This window comes from Callithrix jacchus, chromosome 5 (genome assembly GCF_049354715.1).
Source record: "Callithrix jacchus isolate 240 chromosome 5, calJac240_pri, whole genome shotgun sequence".
Taxonomy (NCBI): domain Eukaryota; kingdom Metazoa; phylum Chordata; class Mammalia; order Primates; family Cebidae; genus Callithrix; species Callithrix jacchus.
The window spans coordinates 85,362,864-85,387,376 of record NC_133506.1 but is presented as its reverse complement, the minus strand read 5'-3'; the positions used below and the strand labels follow the sequence as shown (position 1 = coordinate 85,387,376).

At 53.1% G+C, this 24,513-nt stretch overlaps 2 protein-coding genes across 5 annotated transcripts; one reads left to right on the top strand and one right to left on the bottom strand.

The window, feature by feature from the left end:
* Positions 1 to 1,993: 1,993 nt before the first annotated feature.
* On the bottom strand, positions 1,994 to 15,498 carry LOC144582598 (uncharacterized). 2 transcript variants are annotated; one of them, XR_013535627.1, is made up of 4 exons: positions 15,186 to 15,498; positions 9,830 to 9,918; positions 7,525 to 9,365; positions 1,994 to 6,670 (listed from the first exon to the last, which is right to left on the bottom strand). XR_013535627.1 is itself a non-coding variant. In XM_078373328.1 (3 exons), the coding sequence occupies exon 2, from the start codon at positions 8,553 to 8,555 to the stop codon at positions 8,034 to 8,036; it is 522 nt and encodes a 173-aa protein (XP_078229454.1). In that variant the 5' UTR covers positions 8,556 to 9,365; positions 9,830 to 9,936; the 3' UTR covers positions 1,994 to 6,670; positions 7,525 to 8,033. The 2 variants fall into 2 exon arrangements, 1 of the variants encoding a protein (XP_078229454.1); XM_078373328.1 differs by lacking the exon at positions 15,186 to 15,498 and having other exon boundaries at positions 9,830 to 9,936.
* Positions 8,275 to 16,314, top strand: C1QL1 (complement C1q like 1). 3 transcript variants are annotated; one of them, XM_054255918.2, is made up of 4 exons: positions 8,275 to 8,827; positions 8,996 to 9,126; positions 14,501 to 14,591; positions 15,628 to 16,314. In XM_054255918.2, the coding sequence occupies exons 1-4, from the start codon at positions 8,530 to 8,532 to the stop codon at positions 16,170 to 16,172; spliced, it is 1,065 nt and encodes a 354-aa protein (XP_054111893.2). In that variant the 5' UTR covers positions 8,275 to 8,529; the 3' UTR covers positions 16,173 to 16,314. The 3 variants fall into 3 exon arrangements, with proteins under 3 accessions (XP_054111893.2, XP_054111892.2, XP_035159111.1); XM_054255917.2 differs by having other exon boundaries at positions 8,275 to 9,126; XM_035303220.3 differs by lacking the exon at positions 14,501 to 14,591 and having other exon boundaries at positions 8,275 to 9,126.
* Positions 16,315 to 24,513: the final 8,199 nt, after the last annotated feature.

The following is a 24,513-nucleotide window of genomic DNA, read 5'->3' as shown; positions in this document are numbered from 1 at the left end:
CACTTAGCTCTGCCTCAGTTGCCTCTATCACCTTAGGCGAGCTATTTCCCTTCTCAGGGCCTCAGTTTCCCTGTCTGTCGAGGGAGGTATCTCTAAGACCTCTTCAGATCTTAAGTCCTATGACCTCCTGAAGTGGGAAGAAGGGACATTTTTCCTAGAAGGGACAGGACTTCCAAAGAGGAAGCTTTCTGGGGAGTAGGAGGCTTTCTCCCTGATGCCCCCCCACCTCCTCAGACTCAGAAATCAGGAAGACCAGCTGCTCCTGACTAGCCCTGGATCCTCTGCCTCCCTGCACCTTACCTTGGAGGGGGGCTGGGGGCTGGTGGGTGTGGAGAGTCCAGGCCTGTGGGAGGGGGCGGGGAGGCTGCGGACCATGCTGGCCAGGAGGGGCTTTCTCTGCCGACTTTGCAGGAGGCTTAGCATAATTGCACCGCCTGTCACTCCTGCGTCCTGCTATCTGTCTCTCCAGCTGACCCGGCACACCTGCCATTATATTGGTTCCTGTTGGAACTGCTAAGCCTCATCACTTATACATGCAGCTGGGAACCTCAGGCTGGGCTGAGGGGAGATGGCCCCTCCCATTAGGTCTCTGCCTCCCTCCCATGGGATCTTTTCAGAGCTGTGTCCCTGGAACTGAATTTGGAATGGGCAGCAGAGAGCCGCCAATCAGAATGGGTAAGGAGGACCCCTAGGACTGGGCAGGGCCTCAAAACCCCCAGACATAAGGCTCAGATTTCTCTGGTGAGAGAGCCATAAGAAAACCTGCCTGTGACCTGGGTACTTGGGCTCTGCCACCTGAACCCCACTCTGTCCTCCTCAGGAGATGGGGCTGGGAAGAGAGGCCCCTGGACAAGGTCCCCTCATCAACTTCTGAGACTTGGTCCAGACTCAGGAGTTCTGAGACCCAGCCTAGTTTACGCCATTGAGGTATACCCTGACCCCCACCCCAAATGCAACTCAACTTCCATTCTCCCACACTTTCTGACCAAAGGCCCCCTCTCCAAAAGGATGCTGAAATGATGGAGGGTTTTCACAAGAAGCATCTGGAAATGTCTGAATTCAAAAGTCATGTTGGGGTTTGAAATATTTTAATGGGCCGGGCGCGGTGGCTCACGCCTGTAATCGCAGCACTTTGGGAGGTTGAGGTGGGAGATTGAGACCATCCTGGCCAGCATGGTGAAACCCCATCTCTACTAAAATACCAAAAATTTGCCCGTGTGGTGGCTGGCGCCTTAGTCCCAGCTACTCAGGAGGCAGAGACAAGAGAATCACTTGAACCCAAGAAGCGGAGGTTGCAGTGAGCTGAGCTTGTGCCACTGCACTCCAGCCTGGACAAGAGAGTGAGACTATGTCTAAAAAAAAAATTTAATGAATGCCAGTGGTGAGCTGTCTTTTATGTAAGAAACACAGCCTCTCAGAGCTGCCCCAGAAAATTACACAGCCCAGAGAAAGAAATGGATGAGCGTGATGAGACATCCCTGAACACGAATGGCAAACTGGTAGCCTCACTGGGCCTTGAGAGCTAGTCTCTGCCTCCTGGTGCCCAGCTCCTCATCCTGCCCATGCCAGGGCTGTAGCAGAGTGACTTCAACCAGAAAACAAAAATGTGCCTTTTATACTCCTGGGCCTTGACCCTTTCCTTGTCTTCCCACCAGCTGTGTGCCTGCTGACCCAGGTAGAATGGAGATGGGAAGAGACTCCATCTGCGGTCAAAGTGACCTCAGTTCTAATCCTGCTCTCCCTCTTACCAGCTGTTTGATCTTGGGCAAGTCACCGAAACTCTCTTAGCCTCAGCATCCTTGTCTCCCATGTGGAGATTATGCTTATTCCTTAGACTTCTGGTGAGGGGTAAGTGAAAGAGAGTATGTAAAGCACCTGGCACATATCAGTACCCAGGCAACAGCAGCAGCACCCATCCATCCTTCATTCAATAAACATCTCAAGATCCTTCCAGAAGCCTGGAAGTCTCCTGCCCCCTACCCCATCCTCAACCCCATCCCCATCCAATTTGTCAATAAGTCAGGCAATTCCACCTCCTACCTTCCCAAGTCAGGCCACCATCAGCTCTCACCTGAACCACTGCAGCTGCCTGGTACTAAGTCTCCCTACCAGCACACGATTTTAAGCCTTCCTCCTCACAGTAGCCAGAGTGATCATTCTAATCTGAAAAACCTAATTATATTACTCATCACTTAACACCTGCCAGTAATTTCTTTTTCTTTTCTTTTTTTTTTTTTTTTTGAGACAGAGTCTCACTCTATCACCCATGCTGGAGTGCAATGGTGTGATCTCGGTTCAATGCAACCTCCACCTCCCAGGTTCAAACAATTCTCTTGCCTCAGCCTCCTCAGTAGCTGAGATTGCAGGCATGCAACACCACATGCAGCTAATTTTTGTATTTTTAGTAGAGACAGGGTTTTGCCATGTTGGCCAGGCTAGTCTCAAACTCCTGACCTCAGGTGATCCGTCCTCCTTGGCCTCCCAAAGTGCTAGTGATTACAGGTGTGAACCATCATGTCTGGCCCCTCCAGTAATTTCCAATTGCCCTTAGGACAAATTATAAACTCCTTGTCCCAGCCCACGAGGCTCTGCAAGCTTGGTCCTTAGCACATGCTGTTCCCTCTACCCAGAATTCTTTTCTTTCTCTCCCTCATCCACCTCCAGTGGCCATATTCTTCACCTTGATGATTCCCTTCAGGGCTTACCTTAAATGTCACCTCCTCTAGAAAGTTTCCCATTATTTCCTGCTCCCAGATGAATTTAGGTGACACTGCCAAGTGTTCCCAAAGTACTCCACACATTCTCAGTAAATGAGCTTGTCAGGCTAGATAGCAATTGCTTAATTGTCCAGGTTTCAGCAATACACTGTAAGCTACATGAGGTCAGAAGCCTTTTCTCTTTTTCCCCCAACCTTTACCAGCTGAACAGAAGCCTTTCTTGCTCATCTTTGTGTCCTCTGATAACAAGAGATAGAGTGGGCAGTCAGCTAATATGGTTTAGAGAATGGATAGAGGATGGATGAATGGATGGATAAATGGAAAAAATGATACGTCCTCTGTAAAGTGTTGGACTCCTCTGGGCAGGGCATTATTATTATTATTATTATTATTGAGATGGAGCTTTGCTCTGTCACCCAGGCTAGAGTACAGTTGTGGGATTTCAGCTCACTGCAACCTCCACCTCCTTGGTTCAAGTGACTCTTCCTGCCTCAGCCTTCAGAGTAGCTGAGATTACAAGTGCATGCCATCCTGCTCAGCTAATTTTTGTATTTTTAGTTAGTCAGGGTTTCGCCATGTTGGCTGGGCTGGTCTTGAACTCCTGGCCTCAAGTGGTCTACCTGCCTCGGACTCCCAAAGTGCTGGGATTACAGGCGTGAGGCACCATGCCCAGCAGGACAATATTTTTATTTTTTATTTTTGAGACAGGGTCTCGCTCTGTTGCCTAGGCTGAAGTGTGGTGGCACCAAACATGGCTCACTGCAGCCTCAAACTCCTGAGCTCAAGCGATCCTCTCACTTCAGCCTCCCAAGTTGCTGGGACTACAGGCCCGACTAATTTTTTATTTTTTGTAGAGATGAGGGTCTCTCTATGTTGCCTGGGCTGGTCTCAAACTCCTGGACTCAAGCCATCCTCCCACCTTTTGGCCTCCCAAAGTGCTAGGATTATAGGAGTGAGCCTCTGTGTCCAATCTGGACAGGGCATTCTTCATCTTTGCTTCATTTGAACTTCATAACGCCTCCTACAAACCTCTACCCAAGCCTTGGATTCCTCAGCCATAAAATGGGGAAGATGATAGTACCTACCTCAGGAGGTTAACACTATTACATGACATAAGCCGTGTAATAGTTTAAATCCATGACAATAGGTTAAGTGTAAATTAGATAATCCACAAAAGTGCTTAAGAACAGGATCTTGCACTTAGTAAGTGCCCAAAAATTACTTAGCTACAGTAATTATTGTGACAATGTATCTTTTCTTTCTGCACGTGTCCCCCAACAAACAGTGAATTCCTCAGGGGCACCGCTCAGCCTGCCAGTCCTTCTCATCTTGGGATACACCATCACTGCCTCACTAGGTGTTTTCACCCAGGCAGGGCCTAGCTAGGCGTTTTCAGTAAATGTAAAAACAAGTCAATGAAGATCCGGCAGCTGATGAGTTAGGGCATGGCACCCCCCTTCTTCATTCTCAAACCCAGACACACAGCAACACCAACAGCCTCTTACACATTCACACCCACTCACATTCTTTCAAAGAACCCCAAAATGCCACAGAACAGTCACTCAGTTCCTAAAGTCAGTGTCAGCCACACCTGGGTAAAGAGCCTTACCTACACCCTTCCCTGCCCCCTCCATGATCTACCTCAATGGCTGGAATGACTGCTGCTGTCAGAGTGACCCCTCTCACTGCAGGAGTTCCTACAGTAGGGTCATTCCAAAGGGGGGCTGTGGGAGTGACCCTCAACACTCACAGAAGGGGAAGCAAAGCCTGACCTTCAGCCCCCAGCTGGCAGCATCCTAGCTAGAGAGTGCTGCCTGCCCTCTTTACCTGGAAACCCTCCCTCCCTTTCCACTTCTGAAAACCTGAGTCCGGTGGTGAGTCCCATGGTGGCTCATGCCTGTAATCCCAGCACTTTGGGAGGCCGAGGTGGGAGGATCACCTGAGGTCAGGAGTTTGAGACCAGCCTGGCCAACATGGTGAAATCCTGACTGTACCCAAAATACAAAAATTAGCGGGATGTGATAGCACGTGCCTGTAATAGCTAGTTGGGAGGCTGAGGCAGGAGAATCGCTCAAACCTGGGAGGCAGAGGTCACAGTGAGCCGAGATTGCATCATTGCACTCCAGCCTGGGTGACAAGAGTGAAACTCCGTCTCAAAAAGAAAAAAAAAAAATTAAGAAAACCTGAGTCCCTGTTCTTAGCAGGTGGTTGAAGAAGAAGAGGCCTGGGAGCTGGAACTTCAGGGTTCTTCCCTCACTCATCCAGTTCCATCTCTGAACCTGGGAGCCTAGGTCCATTGTCCCCCTCTCCTAGTGCCAAGCACAGCAATCAGTAGGAAGGTGGCAGGACCATGGAGGCCTGGGATGATGAGAGGGCCTTCTTGGCCTTGAGGTGAAATAGTCATATTAGCTAGCATTTATGAGGTGCATAATAAGGGTCAGATACTGAGCCCAGGGCTTTACAACATAATATCTCCTTTAATCCTCACAACCACCCTTTTATTCCAGAGGACACCAGGCGCTGCTGGGTAGGCGGTTTACCTAAAATCACCGGGTGGGATTGTCACACAAGACTTTTTAGTTGTTTTTTGTTTTTTATAGAGACGAGGTTTCACCATGTTGGCCAGGCTGGTCTCGAACTCTTGACCGCAAGCAATTCACCCGCCTCAGCCTCGCAAAGTGCTGGGATTACACGCATGAGACAGGATCTTGCTCTGTCACCTGGCTGGAGTGCAGTGGCGCGATCTTGGCTTATTGTAGCCTTGACCTCCCGGGCTCAAGCGATCCTCCCGCCTCAGCCTCTTGAGTAACTGGGACTACAGGTACGCGCCACCGCGCCCGGCTAATTTTGTGTAGAGCCAGGTTCTCCCTAAGTTGCCCAGGCTCCTTCCGAACTCCTGAGCTCAAGCGATCCTCGGGCCTCAGCCTCCCAAAGTGCTGGGATTACAGGCATGAGTCACCGCGCCTGGCCCGTAGCCAGGTCTTTAATTTCAGAATCTTCAACAGTCCGGCTTTAAAGAATGGGAGGGGCAGCACGACGGATAGGGGGTGCGATTGTCTTCAGGGTTAGGCTGGGAGATGTCCCTCAGGGCAGCACTCGCTCCCCATCAGTCAAGCCCTCATCTCCGGGAAAGAGGGGCGCTGAGAGCAGGGGATGGGGGTGGAGGGGAGGGTGAGGGGGTGGGAGGTGCCTCTTTCAGGGGGCCTAGGCGGAACCGGGGTGGGGCTTGGCGAGCCCAGGGGAGGCGCCGAGCCGGTGGCCCCGGCTCACAGGCCGAGATGGCTGTTAATTAAAGTGCTGGCACCAGCTCCTCTCTGCAAAGTTTGAAGCCGTTATTTTCCACTCCAGCGAAGCGGGGAGAATCCGGCTGGGCTGACGGAGACGCCACACCGCGCCAGGGGAACAGGCGCTCTTTCAGAGCGGGAGGCGGGGCGCCGTTCGGCTGCGAGCGCGCCTCTCGGATGCCCCCGGCCAGGGCGGGGATGGGTGGGCGCTCCCGCCCCTTCCTCGGCCCCGGGCAGCCAGCCTTGGTGTCCCGGGAGGGTTCTGCGAGGGCTGCGGGTGGCGGCGTAGCGGAGGGGGCGGGGCGCGTGCTAGCCTACTAGGGAGAAGGGTGTCCGTGGAAATCCTAGGCTGACGACCGCGCGCGCGCGGCCCTCGGGTCACCAGCCATGTCGCCTCTCTGTGGGGCACACCGAGGAGACCGCCATGGGGAACCGGGAGGCCGGACTGCCTGACAACCGAGCGCTGAAGACTACTCTTCCCGAGCCTAGGGAGGTCTGGCTGCCCTGAGCCCCCTACCTGCGCTTTGGGCAGTAAACGGTACCTAGAGACATCGGGCTGAGGTTGGAAGAGCCTAGAACCAGGCTACGAGTTTGAATCCCGGCTCTCCTACTTAATAGTTGTGTGACTTTGAGCAAATCACTTAACGTCCCAGAGCCTCAGTTCTCCATCTGTAAAATTAAAATAATGTTGGACTTTACATCTTTGGATTGATGTGAAGATCAAGGGGGCCTAGCAGAGTAAACCCTGAATAAATGCTACTTACTGAATTTTTTTAGCTCCCTCCTTGGTGGTGGTGGGGACACTCTAACCTGGCCTCAGCCATCAGTGCTTGGAGGATCCTCCCTCACAGCCCCCCAACTGGATGTCCCCGTGTCCCCCTCTCCTCCCTGCCTGGATGAGGTTAGCGACCTCAACCTTGGGTAGGGAAGTCCAGGGAATCATTTTGCCCATGGTGACAGATCAGTGTGAGCTGAGAGGGACCTCTCAGGAGAGGAGAAGATGGGATGTCATTCTTTAGCGGCAGGCCAGGAGCCTCCCCGGTGGGCCGGATAAAGAAGGGTGAAGGAGGAGCAGTGGTGCGAACTGAGCTGGGCCTCAGATAATGTGACAAATATTTTGATGGAAGCAGACACGTTTCGGTTTATGCAACCTAAACACTTTGCTGCACTTGAGGAAGAGGAGAGCCTCCCACAGCCTGACAGGGAGAAGAGTTAGGGGACGGCAGAGGAGGCCGAGGGGTGAGGGAGGAGGAGCTGAGGGGCTGGATGAGATCCACCCCTCCTCCTGGAGGCTGGAAAAGGGGGGGTCACCTTCCAGGGACGTATTTGCATCTGTCAGCATGGAGAAATAACATGGGGTGCCCAACTTTTTAGGATCCCCTTTTTCTCCCTGGTCTAGAGGCAGAGAGAAAGAAATTGAGCAGAGGGAGATGGAAGAAAAGGGCCTAGGAAAAAGCAGCCTGGGGACAGTTCGGTGAGGAAAGGGCAGAGGCGAGGAGGGGGTTGAAGCGACTACCACTTGCCTGGGAAAGCGGGACCCAGAACAGTCAGAGCCAGAGAAGAGGAGGCGGCTGCCCTCAGGACTCGGGCTCCGCTGGGCCCCTGGACAGGTATTCATCCGATCCCGGATCACCCAGACGGGTGGTCTGCGAGGCCTGAGTGCCAAATGGTCCCTCCATATCCTCTTCCCGTCATAACCCCTTTCTCATCTTACCTTCCCGCTACCCGCTCCGTCCTCCCCTCAATCGCTCTCTTTGAGCCCTGCAGGCCGGGGAGCTACCCTTTCGGTTCCGCCCCCTGCGAGTCTTGGCCTGTGGCGACCCCCGTCCCTCAGTTTTCCTAGTGACCGACCCTCGAGGCCTCTCCTCTCTGGATCCCCCTCGGCGCTCTCTAGCTCTCCCCGTGGCCTTCTCTCCCGTTCGCTCTTTGGTCCCCACTCTCCCTTTCCCTCGGAACGTCTCTCGGGTCTCTCGGACTTCAGCCCCCACCCCATTTCCAAGTCTCCGTCTCCGCGTCCTCAGTCTACCGTTTCCTATCCCAGCTCCCGCCGGTGGCCCCGCGGCCCCGCCCCCTTCTTCCCCGCCCACCTCGAGGCGCCCGCGGCCCAATTAGGCGCCGGCCCCGCCCTCAGCCCCACCCCTCGTGCGCCCGGAGCCTCGCGGAGCGGCCGGGGCGGGGCCCGTCCGAGGGGGCGGTGGCCCGCGCGCGAGGAGGCGGGAGGAGCCAGGCGGGAGGCGGGAGGCTGGAGGCGGGAGGCGGCTGCCGCGGCGCTCAGTCCGGCAGCGCAGCAGGAGGGAGGCACGAGGCCAGAGCCGGCGGCTGGGCTCCGCAGCGCAACCAGCGCAGCGCGGCGCCCCGGGCCTGGCCCCATGCCCGCAGCCTCGCCGGACCGCCCTTGAGCGCGGGCGCCTAGCTCGCGCCCCCCGCCCGCCGGCACCATTGCCCCGACGGCGCGGCCGGGCGGCCCGGCGCTCCCCAGGCTCCGCGCGGGCCGGAAGACGCTGCTAGCGGCCGCCGCGGGCGTGGTGATGCTGCTGGTGCTGGTGGTGCTCATCCCGGTCCTGGTGAGCTCGGGCGGCCCGGACGGCCACTATGAGATGCTGGGCACCTGCCGCATGGTGTGCGACCCCTACCCCGCGCGGGGCCCCGGCGCCGGCGCGCGGCCCGACGGCGGCGACGCCCTGAGCGAGCAGGGCGGCGCACCCCCGCCTTCCACGCTGGTGCAGGGCCCCCAGGGGAAGCCGGGCCGCACCGGCAAGCCCGGCCCTCCGGGGCCCCCCGGGGACCCAGGCCCTCCTGGCCCTGTGGGGCCGCCGGGGGAGAAAGGTGAGCCAGGCAAGCCGGGCCCTCCGGGGCTGCCGGGAGCGGGGGGCAGCGGCGCCATCAGCACAGCCACCTACACCACGGTGCCGCGCGTGGCCTTCTACGCCGGCCTCAAGAACCCCCACGAGGGTTACGAGGTGCTGAAATTTGACGACGTGGTCACCAACCTAGGCAACAACTACGACGCTGCCAGCGGCAAGTTTACGTGCAACATTCCCGGCACCTACTTTTTCACCTACCATGTCCTCATGCGCGGCGGCGACGGCACCAGTATGTGGGCGGATCTCTGCAAGAACGGCCAGGTGGGCCAGGCGGGGCATGGGGCTGGCCTGGGGGCAGGGTACCCAGGGAGCCCGGGGCAAATGGGTACCTGATCGGAGTTGTCGGGGGGCACCAGGCGGATGCAGGTGGAGACCCCACCCCACAGCGTCGGGCTTAGGCGTCACGTGTGGGAATGATCGGAGCCAGCGGACACCTCCGATCCTCAGTTCCTGGGTCCCCGCTCCGAGACAGACGCTGCTGGGCACCTTCTGGAACGTTGCTGGAAATTCAGGAAATAAACCCAACTAGACAGCGCGCAGGGCTCCCAGGTGCACCGACTTGCCCTTGGGGGCTTGCCCCTTGGGAAGTAAATTCAGGCCGACACCAACCTGCGATAAGGGAGGGCAAGGATGGGCTCTGGCGCATGGAATAGGGAGCAACAGCATCCTCGCCTGCACCCGCGGGAGCCTAGGCGCGTGGCCTTGCGTGCACGCGAAGGAGGCCGGCTGCAGGAAATGTTTAGGGTACAAAGGCAAAGAGAGCCCGGTACTTAGAGCCTTGGCTGCAGTGCGTCCCCTGTCCCCTGCCCTCGAGAAGGGACCACTGTGGGGATTGACATCCTTGGCAAAATCCGGCAGTTGGGGAGCTCTTTCCCTCTGTGGCAGAGCTACCCAGAACAAGAAGGCAGCCTTGGGGGCACGGGGGTTTTTACCTCTGAGGCTGGCGGAAGAGATGGAAACTCACCCTCCTCTTGGTCTCCCAGTTCCAGCCCCTCCTGACTCTGGAGTCCGTGAGATCTTCTCCATTCCCTGTTCCCATCCCAGACGCTGGAGCTGGAAAGCACAGAGTGTGCCAGGGACTCTAGTACAACAGGGACTCTGGTACCGGGACTTGCATGTGCACATAGCTCTCCTTAGAATGGCCAACCCCAGGACTAACCTCCACCCAGCCCTGCCCCAGGGTTACAACTTTAGGCAGCTCTCTTGATAATACCTCCCTCCCCAGTAGTGGCCTGGTGCCTGGAAGTGTGGTCGGGCTGAGCATTGTCTTGGAAGAAGGGGACCCCTGGTCTGAACTAAAGCTGAGCTAGTGGAAGTTGAGAAGGGATCTCCCACGATTGAGAAGCAAGACCTTGTTGGAACCCTTCCCAAGGCAGCACTGCCCTGAGGCTCTGCCAGCCTGTGGGTCTGCAAGTCTTGGGGGCAGGGCAGGCAGGAAAAGTGAGCAGAAAGTCTGCCATGTGCTTATAAGGCAGCCCCTCTTCTCTTTCCTCTGCCTGGCTGCTCCCCTCCCCACCCCCCAACACCTTTCCTCTGGTTTCTGCCTCTCCCCTGCCTCTTCTATTTTTCTGTTTCTTGTTCATCTCTCTCCTGTGTCTGCCTTTTCCATCTGTCCCTGGATTTCTGGCCTCTTCTCCCTGGGTCTAACCCCACTCCCCTATTTCTTGTATGTCTCTCTCTCCCACTTTTGTCTATCAGGCATCCCTGTGTCTTTCCTCTTTGTCCTTGGTTTCTGATCAAATGGGAGGCCCCAGTATCCAGCAAAGGCTTATTCTGCAGACAGCCCCATGATTCCCCCTATTAATCACCAATAAGGGATGCAGCAATGTCACCTTCATCAGTGGAATGTCTTCCTTCCCCAAAGAAGTTTGGGCTGACACAGAACTGAGATTTCAGGGGGTTAGGGGCTTGCCTGGATAGGGAGACAGTCACTGGGCTACAAGTTGGCTCTAGACCCTGCACCACCTCAGGAGGTCCCAACATGTCCCCAGAGATGAGGCAAGAGGAGGCCTCAGAGATGCTGCGTGCTTAGAGTGGGGAACTTGCTTCAGTCGCTGGGAGGTAAAACCATCTAAAAAGCGCCTTTTCCCTCCAGCAGGGGCAGGATGTTGACAGAATCTGATGAAAGGGTGCTCACTGGAGATGGGACCACAGGCTAGTAGGAAAAAAGGAGGTGGCTTTAACTACAGGTTTCAAAGACTCAGCAGTTTGATAGTTACTCAGACCAGCCCCCTCTAAAGAAAACCAGGAGAGGCCAGGTGCAGTGGCTCATGTTTGTAATCCCAGCACTTTGGGAGGCCAAAATAGGCAGATCAACTGAGGTCAGGGGTTCAAGACCAGACTGGCCAACATGGTGAAACCCTGACTCTACTAAAAATACAAAAATTAGCCGGGTGTAATGGCACGTGCCTGTAATCTCAGCTATTCGGGAGACTGAGGCAAGAGAATCACTTGAACCCAGGAGGTGGCAGTTGCAACGAGCTGAGATCTCACCATGGCACTCCAGCCTGGGCAACAGAGTGAGACTCTCTCAAAAAAAAAAAAAAAAAAAGAAAGAAAGAAAGGAAAGAAAACCAGGAGAAATAGTGGGGCCTATAGCCCCCTCCCCCATGGCCTTTATGACTTCTTTCAAATTGCCCAAGAGACTCATTTGATCTCACTAGCCATCCCACTTGTTAGTTTTGAGCCCCTACTAGGAGCCAGGTTTGAGGCTTCGTGGTTCAATCCACTTGCCCTCCAAGACCTCACGGCCTATGCAGGGGGAACAGTTGCAACATACAAGGAACAGTTGCAACATACAACCACACACCCCAACGAATACTGTCTTAAAGGTGGGCTGGGAGCCCAACTGATGACTTCGGTCCCCAAATGTATTGGCTGGGAGGGAGTGTATCAGTAGGGCCTACCCTGCCACAGACCAACCTGATATGTGGGAGAAGATGGTGAACCTTGGTCCCCAAGGTGAGGAGATACTTAGGGAGAAAATAAAAGGTCAAGTGTAGGAAAAAGTGGCTCAGAGGTGGACAAGGACATTTAAATAAGCAGAGAAAAAAATGGCAGGACCAGCCAAAGGATGGGAACAAAAGAGAGAAGCTTGTACCTCCCATGACTTCAGAACCAGGGGCCACCCTGAGCACTGTGCTTTTCCTTCCTGGCTTCCTACCTACAGAGAGGATTCCAGAATTTCTTTGGGGAGGCAGAGCTGAATCTGGGCTCTGTCTCTACTCCGGGCAAGTTCAGGATGGAGATCACCATCTTCAAGCCTGGCACTGAGGCTCCCTCAGTCCTTATCTGAGGTCCACTGACCCCTGTCCTTAGGGGTAGCCTTGAGTCAACACCCCTGATGGCACCAAGCCCTGGCTGTTAGGATACAAGGAGCCTGGGGAAGGGCTCCGAGTTGGTGGTGGAGCCCTGGGTGTAGTGAGTTGCCTGCAGCTGCCTGCAAGATCCACAGTTCAGGTGGGTCAGAGAAGACACAAAATTAATAAACTGGGCAGGAGGGCTTTGTGAGGAGGTGCCAGGGCTTGTGGTCATGGTGTTGCTTATCCAAGGGAGGAGGGTGTGAGTATCCCCAATGCACAAGGGGTTTGACAACAGAGTCTGACTGCAGGGAGAAGAGTTGGTGTATATAAATTGAAGGTGGCGGTATAAAGACCTAAGGAGGCATGGTGCCTCATGCCTATAATCTCAGCACTTTGGGAGGCCAAGGCAGGCAGATTATAGGAGGTCAGAAGTTCAAGACCAGCCTATCCAATATGGTGAAACCCTGTCTCTACTAAAAATACAAAAACAAAAAAAAAAAGCCAGATGTGATGGTGGGTGCCTGTACTTTCAGCTATTCAGGAGGCTGAGGTAAACCTCTGGGAAGCAGAGGTTGCAGTGAGCCAAGATCGTGCCACTGTACTCTATCCTGGGCAACAGAGCGAGACCCTATCTCAAAAAAGAAAACCCCTGGTGGTGGCAGATGGCCCCCTGGCTATCCTCTCTGGCCCCCTAATACCTTTCACAACACAGAGCAGAGTGCCTGGCACAGTGCCAGCACAGTAAATATGTGAACCCAAGTGTCCTCCATGGGCCAGGCTGGCTCCCCTGTGGGAGCCACATCTGCACACCTAAGTCCCCAGCATTGATCTGAGGGCAGATCAATGTTTCCTGGATACCCCCTCACCCAGTTCCCTTGGTCAGACCATTGCCTCAGTTTCCTCTTCTGGCAGCCATAAGGAACTCATTCTACAGCGCTCCCTCATGACAAGGCCCAGACCTGCTTTCCTGCTTCCTTGGCACCCTCAATTCCCCACACTTCCCCTTGGATCCCAGGAGGAGCTGCAGGCCTCAACTTTCTCAGGCAGAGAATTGGGACCCCTGGGTTCCATTCCTGGATCCCTTACCATTTGAGGATGGAAGGGCATAAATTCTCTCTGCCTCCATGGATAATTAGGATAATTACGGCAACAGTCATGGTGATGAATAAATAATAAACATAAGCATAACAGTTCTGATGCAGTCACATCACCAGGAGATTCCTGATGACAGATGACTCTGTTCCAGTGGATTTGGCTATTAAGGAGCACGCTGTTTTAATGAGTTAAGGCTAAATTAATCTGGGCAATAAAAATAATTGTTATTAGTAGTAATTTATTAGCAAAGATAATGAAATGCATGTGTAATAATAAATACTACCAGGATTAGTGCTCAGGGAACAATACAGAAGTTGGCTGCTTGCTTTCAGCTCTTCCCTAATAGCTCAAAGCACCATCAAGAACAAAACTTTTTTTTCTACACCATCAAAAGACTTTACAGAGGTGGCAGTGGTGAGGCAACATCTTCTCATCCATTTTCTAGACAGAGAAACTGAGCTCCTTTGCAGACAGCACCTCACTTATCCCCCCCAACCTTGAACTAGACCAGTGTTCTCAGCTAAGCACACACACAGTTTCTTCTCAAGTTGGGGAACAAGAGGCTGAGGGAAGAGAAGGGGCTGGAGATGGGTTTTAAACGGAGGCCCACATGCAAATATGTCCAGTCCTCTTCATTGCAGCATTGTGGCTGAGTCAGCAGCTCTGGCATAGCTGACCTGAAGTGCTGCCTCCAGCCCAGGAGAGAGGATGGGTCCCTCCCCTAATTTGGCTGGATTCTACCAGACTTCAGCCCTGGGGGTTGGGATGGTAAGCTGCCTTCAGAGAAGGGACAGGATAGAGAGGAGCCGTGGAGAAACCTGGCTGAGAGGACCCCACTCAGTGCAGCCTCCCCTTACCACAACCCATGGTCCTGGAGAGGGCTCTTCTCTTCCAGGTCTCTACCCAGGATACCCTGGAGAGGCCCCATCTTCCCACTCAGGCCTTGTGTTTCCATAGCTGTTAGAAGAATGTCTGTAGATCATTTGTTCACCACCATACAATCTTTTTTTCTCTCTCTCTCTCTCTTTCTCTCTCTCTCTCTCTCTCTCTCTCTTCTCTCTCTCTCTCTCCCTCTCCTCTCTCTCTCTCCTCTCTCTCTCCTCTCTCTCTCTCTCCTCTCTCTCTCTCTCTCCTCTCTCTCTCTCTCCTCTCTCTCTCTCTCCTCTCTCTCTCTCTCCTCTCTCTCTCTCCTCTCTCTTTTTTTGAGACTGAGTCTCCCTCTGTCTCCCTGGCTGTAGTGCAATGGTGCGGTCTTGGCTCACTGCAGCCTCTGTCTCCTGGGTTCAAGTGATTCTCCTGCCTCAGCCTCCCGAGAAGCTGGGATTACAGGTGTGTGCCACTATGCCTGGCTAATTTATGTATTTTTAGTAGAGACAGGGGTCTCATCAAGTTGGCCAGGCTGGTGTCGAACTCCTGAGCTCAAATGATCCACTCTCCCAAAGTGCTGGGATTACAGGCGTGAGCCACCACACAATCTCTTATGATTACAGTCAGAGCCCCCAATAGTGACAGCAGGCTCCAAGCCCAAATACTGGTACTCCCTTGACCCATTATCCTGCCTGTCCCTCCCCATCTCCCATCCAGGCAGGGACTAGCAAGGATGTCACATCAGACTGAGAATCCCAGAGAGAAGTAAGGCCTGGATTCCCTTTTTCCCACCCACTTCCTTTCTACCACCCTGGGGTGAGGCAGGAGGGGCTACAAGTCCTCTTTGGGTAGGTAGTGACAGTATCTAGCTACAGCTTCATGGAGGCTGGCACCCAGGCCCCTTCTAAATGCTGGGAGGCCTTCTGTCTGGCCATGCTTTTCCATCTGGCACTGCTGCAGCATGAGAGACTCCACGATGCACCTCAGACCAAAGACCTGGCCCTGGTTCCAGGGTGGTTGCTGACTGGCAGCCTGGCATTGGTCCAGCCGCCTCACCTGTGGGGCCAAGGTGTGCCCTTGTGTCCATCCACTGGCATAAGATCCAGTAGGTGTGGCTGAAGCGATGGCATCATAATGAAAGCAGAGAGAAAGGAATGATGAGAGAAGGGAAGGCCCTCCATCCCCTGGAGGTCTAGAGAATTCCTCTTTTCAAGGAAAGGCTTCCAGGCTTCCTGGAGGTATTGAGGTTCTTGCCAGCGGGATGGAAAGCCCCACAGGAGTTAAGGAGGAAGACTCTGCCTTGACTCCCATTCAGGCCCAGATCAGACCTGCCCTAGAAATCCAGGGCTCCTCTCTGCTCCTCTCCTGAAACAAGTTATGTATGATTGGAAGGGAGCCAGGTTTCAGGGTCCGCTGATCCTCCCCATGGGACTGCCTCACCTCCCTCCCTTCTCCTCCTCCTTCCCCTCGCCATCCCTCCTGTGTCCCTGACCCGCAGGTGCGGGCCAGTGCTATTGCCCAGGACGCAGACCAGAACTACGACTATGCCAGCAACAGCGTGATCCTGCACCTGGACGCCGGCGACGAGGTTTTTATCAAGCTCGACGGAGGCAAAGCGCACGGCGGCAACAGCAACAAATACAGCACGTTCTCCGGCTTCATCATCTACTCCGACTGAGCCCCCCACATCTCCCTCCACCCACGTCCCTCACCCCCTGGGGTCCCCTCCGGGTGGGGCAGGGGATGACCTGTCCACCCCCCCGCCCACCCGCTCGCCGCCTGGCCCTCCCCAGCTATGACGCCCCTGGCCCGTGCTCACCACCGCCTGGGCCACAGCTAGGCCCTCCCGCCGGCTTGCTGCTGAGCTGGGTCCAGCGCATAACGCACCCGGTCCCAGTCCCGCGGGAGCCAGGGTTGACCGCACCCGCCCGGCCCGCACTGTATATTTGTACAATAGGACTGTTTACTGCCCACCCCGCCTGCCAGCCCGCCCCTGCCTGGGGAGAGTTCTCAGCGGCGGCGGGGTTGCTTCCTGCGCTCTGAGGTGAGCTGCCCTTGGCCCCCTCCGGGGTGGAGAGCCCGGGGAAGCGGGGAGTTGGGGGCTGGATAGCTTCCCAGCACCTCAGAGCCCCCGCCCGGCTGTGCCCCGTCTGACCAAAGCTATAATAAAAACATTTCCACCCTGCGGGGGTTTCAGTCTGTGCCCTGGGGTGGGCTGCAGGTGGGGCCGAGGACCGTGCCCTCCTGCAGATTGGGAAGGGGTCTGGTGGAAGTTTCTAGGGGAAACCAGGTGCCAGAGCCAGAGTTGCTCCAGGAGGACGTTGCCAAAGGGCTCGATGCCCACCACAGCCCAAGTGGGTCTGGGCAGCTGGGAGGGGAAGCAGCCCAGTTACTTCACCATCTTCCATGGTGGACAAGTACCATTTTTGCCTTGCTGAAAGTGGCATCCGCATTCCACAGGTACAGGTGATCTTTAAACTAGGAGACCTGGGTCCTGCCCTGGGCCACCGTGTATGATCCTGGGCAAGTCACTTCTCTCAACTCAAGTTGGGATTAGTGACAGCCATAGAAAGGAACATTCTTTGGACTAAAGGCTGGTTGACCTTGGTCTATGCACTTGACCTCTGTGCCTCAGTTTTCTCATCAATAAACATTGGTAAGGAGACCTACTTCACTTGACTGAGAATTAGAGGTACATTTTTATGTGCTCAACAAACATAGCTTTTACTATTTATATATAACTGTTGCAAAAGGCTTTCAAGTATGTCATCTCAAGTTTTCCAAACAGCCCTGAGAGGTTGGACATAGATTTTGTTTTTGCAGGGAGATTAAATATGTTGCTTACACAGTTTCTAAGTTCTGTGATTGCACTTGAAAATCCAAGACATGACCAGGCACAGTGGCTCACACTTGTAATCCCAGCACTTTGAGAGGCTGAGGCAGGAAGATCACTCGAGGTTAGGAGTTTGAGAACAGCCTAGCCAAGATGGTGAAACCCTGTCTGTACTAAAAATACAAAAATTAGCTGGGCATGGTGGCAGGTGCCTGTAATCCCAGCCACTTGGGAGGCTGAGGCAAGAGAATCGTTGGAACCTGGGAGGTGGAGGTTGCAGTGAGCCGAGATCTCACCATTGCACTCCAGCCTGGGTGACAGAACAAGACTCCAGCAAGCAAACAAAGGGAAAGAAAGAAAGAAGAATGAAAGAGAAAGAGAAAGAAAGAGGAAGGAAGGAAGAAAGAAAAGAGAGAGAGGGAGGAAGGAAGGAGAGGAAGGAAGGAAGGAGAGAGAAAGAAAATCCAAGACATAACCAAGTCCCCTTACCCCACCACTGCTATCCCCACTTCCTGTAACTGGGGGCTGTGTCACACGGCATTTCTGGATAACAACAGCTAATATTGAGAGAGCACCCACTATATGTCAGGTACTATGTAGGAACTTTATAAATATTATCTCGTGGATATGTGTGCGGGGCTGGTCAGTAGATCTATAGGAAATGATCTCATGCCCTTTAAAATTATGCTGTTATTTTATCCATTTTAGGTGGGGAAACTGAGGCTCAGAGAGGCTAAGCAGCTTGCCAAGATCACAGTTAAAAACAGCTAAATGCTAGTTTTAAACCAAAGACCATACTCTTACCAGGTACACCATATTTCATAGGGTTGGGATCTTGAAAGCAGTTCTGAGGATGGCACCGGGGCAGCCTGAACCCAGCCCTTCCACTCCCACCCCAGCCCTGCAGGGGCCTGATGGATTTACAAGCATCTGCCCTGGGCAGCAGCCATGGGGTGAGCCTCTTGGAGAATCCCAAGGCTCTACATTGAGGAAAGGTCCCATCTGGCCTCCCCTCCCCAGTCTAGCTCAGCTGGAGAGACAGGAAGGAGGGGTGGCCTCCCTCCCAGCCAGGCTTCATGTATAGACCCTTGTCATGGCTGGCAGACTTGAATGACTTTCTTTATCTTCCCTACTTCCCCCACTGCCAGCTGTGGCCATTTAATAAAATTAGCTTAATGCTTGTTCCTTCCCTGTGGGGTCTGGAGATTAAAATCTGCGGGTCCCCACAAACCCAATAAAACCCCTGGCAGGTCTGGCTGGAATGAGAGTCTCGGTGGGGAAAGTGATTAGATTAGAAGGCACTCCTCTGGCCCCCCAGTGCTGCCCACAGCCCAGGGTTCTCTAATGACCATTCAGGCCTGGAATTACTCAGCCACCACACCTTAGGGGCTCCCCGCCCTTCCCAGAGGCCACCGGACTGATCCATGACCTCCGTTACAAGAAAAGGCATGTTAATCTTTTCTGTAGTACGTGCTGTCTTGCTGGCTGGCCAGCCTGCTTTCTTTCCTTTCTGGCGATTTGACAATCCTCATGTTATTTTGAGAGTTGGGGCTAACATCTTCATTTTGTAGGTGAGGAAACCATAGTCTGAAGAAGATTTGTGACTTGCCCACGGTCATGCAGTAAGGTGGTGGCACAGCTGGGGCTGGACTGAAGCCAAGGACTTTTTTGAGCTTTGAAGGGCACCAGAAGTGTCCTGCAGTGCCAGCTTGCCAGCTGCTTGTCACTCAGCCCACATCCCAGCTGCAGGGGAACCTTGTAGGGAAATGCTTCCCATCAAACTGGGGCTCCTCAAGGGCAAAGTCTATCTTTTTTCCTCAGACGTGGGACCCCTGAGGGCAAGGATTGTCTCCACCATCAATTTGGGAAGTGTCCTAAAGGTAGGACAAATATCTCCTCCATCAGACTAGAGGGCCTCAAAGACAAAGATTGTGTTTTCTCTTCAAATTATCAGCTCCTTGAGCCTGGGGTGTGTATCTCCATCAAGACCAGGGATTTGGGGATTTCTAGATGCAAAGACTGGTTTCCATGTGCAGTTCTGAGGGGTAGACATTGCTTTTTCTTTTTCTTTTCTTTCTTTCTTTTTTTATTTTTTTGAGACAGAGTCTCACTCTGTTGCCTGGCTTGAGTACAGTGGCAAGGCCTCCCAAGTAGCTGGGACTACAGGCACACACCACCGCACCCAGCTAATTTTTGTATTTTTAGTAGAATTGGGGATTCACTGTGTTGGCCAGGATGGTCTTGATCTCTTGCCCTTGTGATGTGCCCACCCTGGCCTCTGAAACTGCTGTGATTACAGGCGTGAGCCACCGCGCCCAGCCCCCCCTTCTTCTATTAAACTAGAACTTTCTGAGAAAGGGACAGTCTCCACCCCTAGACTGGGGGTTGCCTGAAGGAGAGACTGTCTTCTTATCTAACTGTGGGCTCTCTGAGAGCAGAGGCTGTGTCTGTCTTTTCTAGTGGGGTTCCCTGAAAGCAGGGCATGTGTCTCCCCCTTTTTCAGTCAGGGTTTTTTCTGGCACAGGAACATTCCAGGAAGCAGGGCTGTGTGGGTGGTGAGAAGAAGCTGGACAGTCAGAATGGCATGTCCACTTTGGAGGAGAAGCAACAAACCTCCCCCGGCTGCCTCCCCTTTCGGAAGATGTGTGATTAATTAATGAATAATGTCCCTGCCAGGAGGAGTGTGAGGATGGAGGTGCCCCTGGAGTTCTCCCACACAAGAAATGGCAGGTCATCCTGTGCCCAGGCAGCTACCAGCCCTAGGAGCTGGTGCTGCTCTGGTTTCTAGGGTTATGGGACCAGAGGGGGGGGCAGTGGACCCACTGCTGGGGGCTGCCCTAATTGGATGACTTTGCAGGAAGGCCAGGCAGGTGTGCCCGGCTCTCCACTTCAGCTTGCTACAGACACATCTGCCATGGTGAGGTCTGAGGGTTAATTGCCTCCCGCCTCACTCTTGGTAACCAATATTTCATTTACCGCTTAGAGGGGGAGCTGCCCAGAGAATCAATCGTGGACAAGCATCCAGGAGACAGGGGAGCTGGGGAAACCCAGGAGCTGTTTTCTGGAGAAGCTCTGAGCACCAGAGGAGGAGGCAGGAGGTGGAGACCCAGAGAAGGCGGCCAATTGCTGAAAGCTGCTCTAGGCCTTGTCTGAGTTCTGCTGACCCTGACAGCAGCTCCAGGACCCCTAAGGGCTAGGAGAAAGTTCCAGGGGTCCAGAGGCCACACCACCCCAGCTAGCTGTGTTGTTGCCCATGCCCTGGTTCCTTCTGCAATTATTTATGTGGGTGCCCCCCAGACAAAACTGTAGAAGGTTAGATGCTGTTAATAAGGTTATTTTCACACGTGATGATGGTATATTTGAAAAGCGGAACTGGAGGTGTGAGTTCTTAGAATCCTACAAATGAGGTGATAATAAAGTGGAAGTGAAAAGTCTACACGTTTGGAACCGAAAGGGGTTGGAAGGGATACTGAGAAGGGGCAGCTAGGACTGGGGGACGAAGGGGCCAGAGGGCTACCTACCCCATGCTCTCCATTCATTTGTGCCATCTGCCAAAATTGCGAATCAACGCCACAGAATGGCCACTCCCATTACGCAGCTAGAAACACTAAGACCCAGAGAGGAAGCCAAAGTTGACTTGGTTGGCTCAGGGCAGAGCTAAAAAAGGAGTTAGCAGGACCCAGTGGACACACAGGAAGTGAAGACAGAAGAACTGGGTTCAGCCAGGCACAGTGGCTCACACCCGTAATCCCAGAACTTTGGGAGGCCAAGGCGGGTGGATCACTTGAGGTCAGGAGTTTGAGACCAGACTGGCCAACATGGTGAAACCCCCGTCTCTACTAAAAAGACAAAAATTAGCCAGACATGGTGGTGCATGCCTGTGATTCCAGCTACTCAGGAGGCTGAGGCAGGAGAATCACTTGAACTTGGGAGGTGGAGGTTACAGTGAGCCAAGATTGCACCACTGTCCTCCAGCCTGGACAACAGAGTGAGACTCCATCTCAAGAAAAAAAAGAATTGAGTTCAAGCCCTCATCATGCTCAGTGTTTCAGGAAAAGACACTTTAATCTCTGTGAGCCTCAGTTTCCCCTTCTACAAAATGGGGATGGATAATTAAATTATCTACTTGAAGGCCTGCTTGTGGGGCAGCAGATGAGAACCTGTTTTGGAAGTAACCAAGCACAATGCAACTGCATTTCATTAGTACAACCTAAGTTTCCTGAGCCCCAGGATTTAAAGTTCTTTTGACTGCACTTCAATGCTGGGATGGAGATGATGATCATAGAACACACCTAGGTTGTTCTCCTACTCTGAATCTCATCCCAAAGTGAGTGTAGGGCACTAGGGGAGGTTTGGATTGGGATACCCAGGAGATGGAGCTAAGTACTGAGAATGGAGAGCTCTGAGTCCTCTTGTCTCCAGTGTGGATCTGCTCACTCTTCTGCTCTGTGGCCTCCAATTTGGGGTGAGAGTACAGAGAGAGCCGTGAGGCCCTGGCCTACCCATCTGTTCCTGTCTCAACTCATCTCATTTCAACAAATGTTACTGAACATCTCACTCATCTAGAGTGAGGCGCAGTGGCTCTGTAATCCCAGCACTTTGGGAGGCCAAGGCGGGTGGATCTCTGGAGCCCAGGAGTTCAAAACCAGCCTGGGCAAGATGGTGAAACCCCATTTCTACAAAAAAATACAAAAACAATAAATTAGCCAGGTGTGGTGGTGCACACCTGTAGTCCCAGCTACTCAGGAGGCCGAGGTGGGAGGATCACTTGAGTCTGGGAGGCTGAGGTTGTAGTGAGGCATGATTGCAGCACTACACTGCAGCCTGGGCAACAGAGTGAGATCTTTAAAGAAAAAAAAAAAAAACAGAGTTTTGTTCTCTCACCCAGGCTGGAGTACAGTGTTGTAATCTTGGCTCACTACAACCTCTGCCTCCTGGGTTCAAGTGATTCTCCCATTTCAGCCTCCCGAGTAGCTAGGATTACAGGTGCCCACCACCACGCCCAGCTAATTTTTTTGTTTTTAGGAGAGATGGGGTTTTACCATGTTGGCCAGTTTGATCTTGAACTCCTGACCTCAGGTGATCCACTTGCCTCGGCCTCCCAAAGTGCTGGAATTACAGGTGTGAGTCACCACACCCAGCCAAAGTGAGATCTTATCCTTAAAACACAGAAAAAGAAAAGAAAAGGAAAAAGAGGCTGGACATGGTGGCTCACACCTGTAATCCCAGCACTTTGGGAGGCTGAGGTGGGTGGATCACCAGAGCTCAGGAGTTTGTGACCAGCCTGGCCAACATGGTGAAACCCCGTCTCTACTAAATATACAAAATTAACCAGGCATAGTGCTGCACACCTGTAATCCCAGCCACTCGGGAGGCTGAGGCAGAAGAATCGCTTGAACCCAGGAGGCAGAGGTTGCAGTGAGTGGAGATCATGCCACTGCACTCCAGCCTAGGCAGCAGAGAGAGACTGTGTCTCAAAAAAAAAAAAAAAAAAAGAAAGAAAGAAAGAAAGAAAGAAAAGAAAAAAGAAACCACCCAGATTGGGAATGGTTGTATGTAGAATTTTAAAAAGAAAGAAAGCTAAGTGTGGTGGCTCACGCCTATAATCCCAGCACTTCATAAGGCTAAGGCGGGAGGATCACTTAAGCCAGGAATTTGAGACTAGCCTGGGTAGCAAAGAAAGACCTTGTCTCTACAAAAAAAAATTGTTTAAATTAGCCAGGCATGGTAGCGAAAGCCTGTAGTCTCAGCTCCTCAGGAGTCTGAGTGGGAGGATAACTTAAGTCCAGGAGTTCGAGGCTGCAGTGAGCTATAATAGTGCCACTGCACCCCAACCTGGGTGACAGCTAGACTCCATTTAAAAAAATAAAAATAATAAAGAAAGGAAGAAACCACCCAGAGAACAGCTTCTTCACAGGATGGGGCTCCTGCCTTTTCCCAGATGATGAAAGGAAAATTTAAGGGCTCCTTCCCAGGCCTTGAGGGTTCTTCAAAAAACAGAAAAAGAAAATATTTGTTGTTTTTGTGTTTTTTGTAGAAATGGGGTTTCACCATGTTGCCCAGGCTGGTTTTGAACTCCAGGCTCAAGAGACTCCCCCCAGCTTGGTCTCCCAAAGCGCTGGGATTACAGGTGTGAGCCACCACACCTCACTCTAGATGGTTTCTTACCCATCTAAGGCCTTGCTCCCTGAGTGTTTAAGCACTGGCCTGGACTAGGAAAACTGCCTGGGCTAGAATAGTTACAGACCACTCCCTGCCTGAACAGAGTGCTAGGCCCTTTGCTACTCTGATGCCTACAGAACACCTGCTCATTCTTTTTTTTAGACGGAGTTTCGCTGCTCTTGTTGCCCAGGCTGGAGTGCAATGGCACAATTTTGGCTCACCGCAACCTCTGCCTCCTGGGTTCAAGTGATTCTCCTGCCTCAGCCTTCCGAGTAGCTGGGATTACAGGCTTGTGCCACCACACCTGGCTAATTTTGTATTTTTAGTAGAGGCAGGGTTTCTCCATGTTGGTCAGGCTGGTTTCAAACTCCCGAACTCAGGTGATCCGCCCGCCTCGGCCTCCAAATATGCTGGGATTATAGGCGTGAGCCACTGTACCTGGCCACACCGCTCATTCTTAAAGCCCAGGCCCATTGCCTGCTCTTTCATGAAGCCTTCCTGGACTCCCCAGCAGGTCTCTCTCCAAAGGTTTCAAAGCCTCCAAGGCTGGACTGAGAGCATATTCCAAGCAGGGCTGTCTCACTCAGGACTGTAACGCTGTGCCTGCCACATAATGGCCATTCTACCATAATAGCAGTTGTTTCACCATCTTTCACTCTCCTTAAACTTTCATCTTTCTCTGTTGGATGGATGCTGTGGTGCACTGCCCAGGTATCCTTCAGGACTGAAGGATCTAGTCCCCCAGCTCCAGAGATTGCTGCCAGCAGATGGCTGTCAGCTACCAGCCCCCTTTCAGGATTTCCCCTGCTGATGAACTGCCTTCCTCAATGTCCTGCACCCTTCTCAGAGAAGCCTGCTTCCCATAACTGACCAGCATGGGGTTTGACCTGCCTGCCCTCCATCCCCTACACAGGATAACTCTGAAACATCTTCTCCAATTCAAAGTTCTCAGTTTAACTTCTCCCTCTGCCTAACCCTGTTTCCTTCTCTTCTACGTCTGTAATCTCAACACTTTGGGAGGCCAAGGTGAGAGGATTGCTTGAGCCCAGGAGTTTGATACCAGCCTCGGCAACATAGTGAGCCTCTATCTCTTAAAAAAAAAAAAAAAAAAACCCAGCCAGGCATGATAGTGTGTGCCTGTGCTCCCAGCTATTCAGGAGACTGAGGTGGGAGGATAAGTTGAACTTGCTCCTGGGAGTTCAAGGTTACAGTGAGCTATAACCACTGCACTCCAGCCTGGGCGACAGAGCGAGACCCTGGCACAAAACAAAACACAGGTGTTAATTCCAAGAGCACTCGATAATAAACTTCCTGCACACTGATCTCTGTTCCAGGGTCTCTCTATAGAGGACTCAACCTGTGAGATCTACCCCAGTCTCATTCAGTCAC

Bases quoted from the DNA above. Each gene is read 5' to 3' on its own strand.
- LOC144582598 (XM_078373328.1), bottom strand. From the start codon at position 8,555: ATGAGCACCACCAGCACCAGCAGCATCACCACGCCCGCGGCGGCCGCT.
- C1QL1 (XM_054255917.2), top strand. From the start codon at position 8,530: ATGCTGCTGGTGCTGGTGGTGCTCATCCCGGTCCTGGTGAGCTCGGGC. The intron at 9,127-14,500 runs GTGGGCCAGGCG...CCCTGGCTGTAG, and splicing joins ATCTCTGCAAGAACGGCCAG to TGCAATGGTGCGGTCTTGGC. The intron at 14,592-15,627 runs GTGTGTGCCACT...CCTGACCCGCAG, and splicing joins CCGAGAAGCTGGGATTACAG to GTGCGGGCCAGTGCTATTGC.